This window comes from Polypterus senegalus, unplaced genomic scaffold (assembly GCF_016835505.1).
Source record: "Polypterus senegalus isolate Bchr_013 unplaced genomic scaffold, ASM1683550v1 scaffold_138, whole genome shotgun sequence".
Classification (NCBI taxonomy): Eukaryota; Metazoa; Chordata; class Cladistia; order Polypteriformes; family Polypteridae; genus Polypterus; species Polypterus senegalus.
In genome coordinates this window covers 16,004-22,220 of record NW_024380842.1, presented here as the reverse complement: position 1 = coordinate 22,220, position 6,217 = coordinate 16,004, and the positions used below count along the sequence as shown (strand labels likewise).

At 39.2% G+C, this 6,217-nt stretch overlaps 1 protein-coding gene across 1 annotated transcript; it reads left to right on the top strand.

The window, feature by feature from the left end:
• Positions 1 to 1,073: 1,073 nt before the first annotated feature.
• Positions 1,074 to 3,564, top strand: LOC120520391 (inactive phospholipase C-like protein 2; the record flags this gene model as incomplete). Its single annotated transcript, XM_039742794.1, has 1 exon — positions 1,074 to 3,564. A coding segment is annotated over exon 1 (2,436 nt), but the record flags the coding sequence as incomplete, so codon positions are not given.
• Positions 3,565 to 6,217: the final 2,653 nt, after the last annotated feature.

The window sequence follows — 6,217 nt, the reverse complement described above, 5'->3', positions numbered from 1 at the left end:
AAAAAACACTTTGGCGAATTTTGATGACCAACACTATTCACATTCAACTACTGATTAATTGACAAATCATGTATATTGCTAATCCCTACTGTTATCTGCAGATTATCCTCTTAATAATAAGATAATATGCTTACATTTGTTTAGTATAAATGGTGTTAAGATACACGTCTGTGGATTATATTTGAAGGTTAATTTCTAGCATGGTGACGTGCTCAGAATTCCTTTAAACCTTCATTATGCACACCCTCTAATGTTTAAACTTTGTGCACTGAAAGAAAACTTTGTTTTTATTTTCAAGTTTTACATTTTTTTTTTAATATACCGTACTACTGCATGGGCTCAATATTCTCTTTCCGGTAAATGCAAGACCACTTCATATCTGTATCATTTGTTGAATTTGATAAAACTTTGTACCTACCTCCTGAGCAGTTTGCAATTCTCGTTGTGATTACTCTCAACATGGCTTGAAATTTGAAATTCAGGACTATGATAATGATCACCTTAGTAAGTGAGTGGGCTTTTGGTTGAGTTCACACATCAAGTCCTTGTGTTGAGTGGTGGGTTAACCAATCTCAAATAATGTGTATGTGAAACATTTAAAATATTTACTTGTAGTTATCGCCATGTGTAAAAGGTAAGTTTACGCACATGATGCTTAGAATTGTTTTTGTATACCAGGTGCATCATGAATTTCAGTATCTGTCAAAAAAATACAGCCATCTGTCTTTTCTTGAATTTTCTGAACCTGCTTTTTCAGTTGTAGGCCTAAGTTGAGTGGTGCTTATTTTGACAGCCATTGACAAGATACCAGTCCGACCACAGGGTCCACTCATGCACATAATTAAGCAAATTTAGAATACGTTTGATTTAATGAATCCTTTCTCACTGATTAATACTTAACTCAGTATCTTTTATAGTAGTTAATATAGCGCTAACAATGTAACAAGTCCTTTCATTTTTGTTGTACCTTATGTAATGAAAATATGTGGAGCATTGTGTGAAAAAATTGAAAAAATCTAGTTACTTGTTAACAAATGCTGTAAATAAACATATTTATTTTTGTCTGTTCATTCATAGGATGCATCAAGACAAAGAAGAGAAAGAAAGAAGACTGTTTCCTTCAGCAGCATGCCAACAGAGAAGAAAATCAGTAGTGCCAGTGACTGCATTAACTCCATGGTGGAAGGTTCTGAACTCAAAAAAGTCAGATCCAATTCAAGAGTATATCATAGATATTTTCTTTTAGATGCAGATATGCAGTCCCTAAGATGGGAACCCTCAAAGAAAGAATCTGAAAAAGCAAAAATTGATATAAAATCCATTAAGGAGGTGCGGACAGGAAAGAACACTGAAATTTTCCGTACCAACGGTATTTATGATCAGATATCTGAAGACTGTGCATTTTCAGTCATATATGGAGAAAACTATGAATCATTGGACTTGGTAGCAAATTCTGCAGATGTTGCAAACATTTGGGTAACTGGGCTTAGATACCTGGTGTCCTATGGAAAACATACCCTTGATATGATTGAGAGCAGTCAAAATAACATGAGGACTTCGTGGCTGTCTGACCTCTTTGCTGAGGCAGATATTAATGGTGTTGGTGAAGTGAATTTGAGCACAGCAGTGCAAATGATCAAAAACCTTAATTCTGGACTAAAGCACAGCAAAATAGAGTTGAAGTTTAAAGAATTTCACAAAGCTAAAGACAAAATAGGAGATAACGTTATAAAGGAGGAATTCATCGAAGTGTTCCATGAACTTTGCACCAGACCTGAAATCTACTTTCTTTTGGTTCAGTTCTCAAGCAATAAAGAGTTCCTTGATACCAAGGATCTCATGATGTTTCTGGAAGCCGAGCAGGGAATGGCCCAAGTGAGCGAAGAAATGAGTCTTGAATTGATTCACAAGTACGAACCGTCAAGGGAAGGACGAGAGAAGGGTTGCCTCTCCTTGGATGGATTTACGAATTACCTCATGTCATCCGAGTGCCAAATATTTGACCCTGAACATACAAAAGTGTGTCAGGACATGAAACAACCCTTGTCTCATTATTATATTAATTCTTCTCATAATACCTATTTGATAGAAGACCAGTTTCGTGGCCCTTCTGACATCACAGGATATATTAGAGCCCTTAAAATGGGCTGTCGGAGTGTTGAGATGGATGTTTGGGATGGTCCAGACAACGAGCCTGTTATATATACAGGCCACACTATGACATCACAAATTGTCTTCCGTAGTGTGATTGACATTATTAACAAATACGCTTTTGTAGCTTCTGAATACCCCCTGATTCTTTGTTTAGAAAATCATTGTTCTGTTAAGCAACAGAAAGTCATGTCTCAGCATATTAAAAAGATCCTTGGAGACAAAATCTATACGGACTGCCCAAATGTGAATGACACTTACCTGCCATCTCCTGATGGTCTAAAAAACAAGATCTTACTGAAAGCCAAGAAGCTTGCGCAAAACTGCAGCGGTCTGGAGGGAGATGTGACCGATGAAGATGAGGGAGCAGAGATGTCACAAAGAGTGGCTAATGAATCTGGAGAACCTCAGACCATGGTCGCCCAGAAGAGGTTTAAGCTTTCCAAAGAACTTTCTGACATGGTGAGCCTTTGTAAGTCGGTGGCATTCAATGATTTCCAGTTTTCCTTCCAGAGCCAGAAATATTGGGAAATGTGTTCTTTCAATGAAGTTTTAGCAACCCGCTTTTCTAATGACTGTGCTGGAGATTTTGTGAATTATAATAAAAGGTTCCTTGCCAGAGTTTTCCCAAGTCCCATGAGGATAGATTCTAGTAACATGAATCCCCAGGACTTCTGGAAATGTGGATGCCAGATAGTAGCCATGAATTTTCAAACTCCAGGCTTAATGATGGATCTTAATATTGGCTGGTTCCGACAAAATGGAAATTGTGGATTTGTGCTCCGGCCTGCTATTATGAGGGAAGAAGTGTCCTACTTTAGTGCCAACACTAAGGATTCAGTTCCAGGAGTTTCGCCTCAGCTTCTTCACATTAAGATCATTAGTGGGCAGAACTTTCCAAAACCCAAGGGCTCTGGTGCAAAGGGTGATGTTGTCGATCCTTATGTCTATGTGGAAATTCACGGAATACCAGCTGACTGTGCTGAACAGAGGACCAAAACTATATATCAGAACGGAGATAATCCTATTTTTGATGAGAGCTTCGAGTTCCAAATCAACCTGCCAGAGCTGGCCATGGTTCGCTTTGTGGTGCTGGATGATGACTACATTGGAGACGAATTTATTGGACAGTACACGATTCCCTTTGAGTGCCTACAGCCAGGTTATCGTCATGTTCCAATGCAGTCCCTAACAGGAGAGGTGTTACCTCACGCTTCACTTTTTGTACACGTGGCAATCACAAACCGTAGAGGTGGTGGCAAACCTCACAAGCGAGGGCTTTCTGTGAGGAAAGGAAAGAAATCCAGGGAGTACCCCGCAATGAGGATATTGTTTATTAAGGCCCTGGATGAAGTCTTCAAGAATGCAATTCAGCCTCTTAAAGAAGGAACGGATCTAAGAGAGAACATGCAGGTGAGTAAGTGGTTTTTAAAATGTGAGGCTGTAATGGTAGCCTTAATGGATTGACATTAAATCATGTGAAGTCCTAGTTGGAACTAATATTCTAAACAGGGCCGTCTTAAGGCATGGACACGCTGGCAGTGCCCATACATAATCTATGTATGTTGTGACTTGCTGAGTGGTTGTGTAGGTAGGAGCTCCAGTGCACTGCTTGCGCGGGGACCTATAATGCTGTTAAGACGGCCCTGATTCTAAAGCATTATTCCATTAATCACACATCAAGCTGTTCAAGACCCATCGGTCTTGGAGTATTAGGCATTGCTGGAAAATGTATTCTAGTGTTTTAGACGTAATTAGACAAACATTATTATTCTTACAGTTTGTTTATGTTTAGTTTCTTACGTGGGGGCGGCGTTTCATATAAATATGTACTCTATATCACTTTTTGGTAACTTGTTTGCTTTAAAATATCTCTGTTTAGATAAGTTTGCTCCAGTCTCACAGTTTCAGAGATCTCTTCAAAAACACCCAGAAAAAATATCAAATGTGAGAAAAACACGTAAAATATTGAAACCAACGCGTCACAAGTTTGTTTTCTTCCTTGGCTTATTCAAATCATGCTAAGGGGGAGTGAAAGCTTTTCCTGGCAGCTTGGAGCAGAAAGAATGAGATGCTGCAGTAAACAAACTTTTCCAGAATTGCCAAAAAGATTTTGAGGCACCAGACACCTGAGACCGTGTCTTTGGAGCTGGAGACACAATCCATAACAACACACGGAGGTCACTTCAACTTCACACAGAAGGAAGCCCAGGCTGCAGGCCCGTGCTGTCAGGTGACAACAATAACCCCTTCACCCCCACACCTGATAGTCAAATGGTGTATATGAGAAAGAAAATGACCAGTATGAAAATCTGGAAGATTTGATAATTATGAAAAATAACAACAAAACCAATGTGTCAGAGAAGAGCAACACTGACTGTCACGACATGCCTCCATTTGCTTAGTCCAGTTTCTCACCATGATTAGCTGCTGAGCTTTCAGAACTTTTTGGATAAATACACACATTGTGATCGGTCGTCAGTATAAGCTACAACTTCTGATTTTAGGGTGTGTTCACAATCATTAAAACATGATTTGATGTTGTGTCCCAACCTGCTTAACTGTTTAGCATTTAGAAACAGTGAAGGCCGCGGTGACACCATTAGCACTGCTCTCCCACTAATCCCGAGTTTAAAACGTAGCCGTGGCATTGTCAGCGTTTAATCTGAATGTTCTCCTTGTGTCTGAAGGACATTTTCTCCAGGTACCCTGGGACACCTAAAAGACACTCATGTTAGATTAGAGGCTCTAAAGTGGTTCATTATAAGAGGTGTGTGTGTAAGCGCGACTGGCTAGCATCTCATTTAGGGGTTCCTTACGTCTAACGCCACTTCCAGCTTCTATAGCCCTATATAAGTAGATTATAATAAGTAATATAAGCGTAATAAGTAGATTGGACAAAGTAGTAATTGAATCTTTTAATCCAACCAATACTCTGCAGTGCTGGAAAAGAATCTCTTAATTTAAATATGTTAATGCATCTTCGGTCTCAGACTCCCGCTTCTTGGGACTCACCATTAGGGAGGACTTTACCTGGGGAACACACACTACTGAGGTAGTGAAGAAGGCCCAAAAGAGACTCTACTTCATCCCTGAGAAACTGCTGGTGTCCTTTTACCACCACACAGTAGAGAGCATCCTGGCCTACTGTCTCTGTGCGTGGTTCTCCAGCTGCACAGTTGCACAGAGGAAAGAGCTCCACGGGTCACTAAGGTCGCCCAGTGGATAATCGGCTGTCCTCTTCCCTCACTAGAAGAACTACATAGTTCCTGGTGTCTCAGGAACGTCAAGAAAATTCTTCAGGACCCATCACACCCAGGACATTTCAGATCCATAAAGACTAAGACTAATAGACTGAGAAACAGTTTCTATCCTTCAGCCATCACCATGCTGAATGCTGCTAAGTGGCCAATCTGACCTACTGCACCTTCATGTTTACAATACAATACACTCTCATGTTTACAATAAGGCTCTAAGTCAACATTGGCTTGGCTGTGGGACAAGTTCAATATGACGTATGTATGAATGGAAACTTTTAGTTTTAACTTGAATAAATGTGTTTAGTGTTTACTTTATTTTTGCATTGGAAAATTGCACCTAAATTTCGTTGTACAATGTCTCATTGCTACAATGACAATAAAGATTTTGATTTGATTTGATTTGATTGATAATTGCTTACCTCAAGCACAAACCACAATCACAATTTTTTGTGTCCCGTCTTCTGTTTTGTTATATTAATCTTTATTTGTTCCAGATAAACAGAGTACAGAAGAAATTAAATTATATGATATTCTAGCATAATTTTCAGTAAAACATAATTACTAGGTTAAAAAAATTACTGAAACACAGATTGTGAAAAATGTAATACATTCAAACAATAAAAAAGCTAATTGCTCCTTTTGGACCTGACTAAGTAATAATTTACTTTAATTTGAAGGAGGGTCGGCCATTACATTTCTTTAGGGGAAAATGCTTTGGCAGCTGGTTACTGGACATCCACACTGCTACGATTTTGTTTAAAAATGCTGGCAGTTTTCATCCACATTACCCTGGAATTTCACTTATG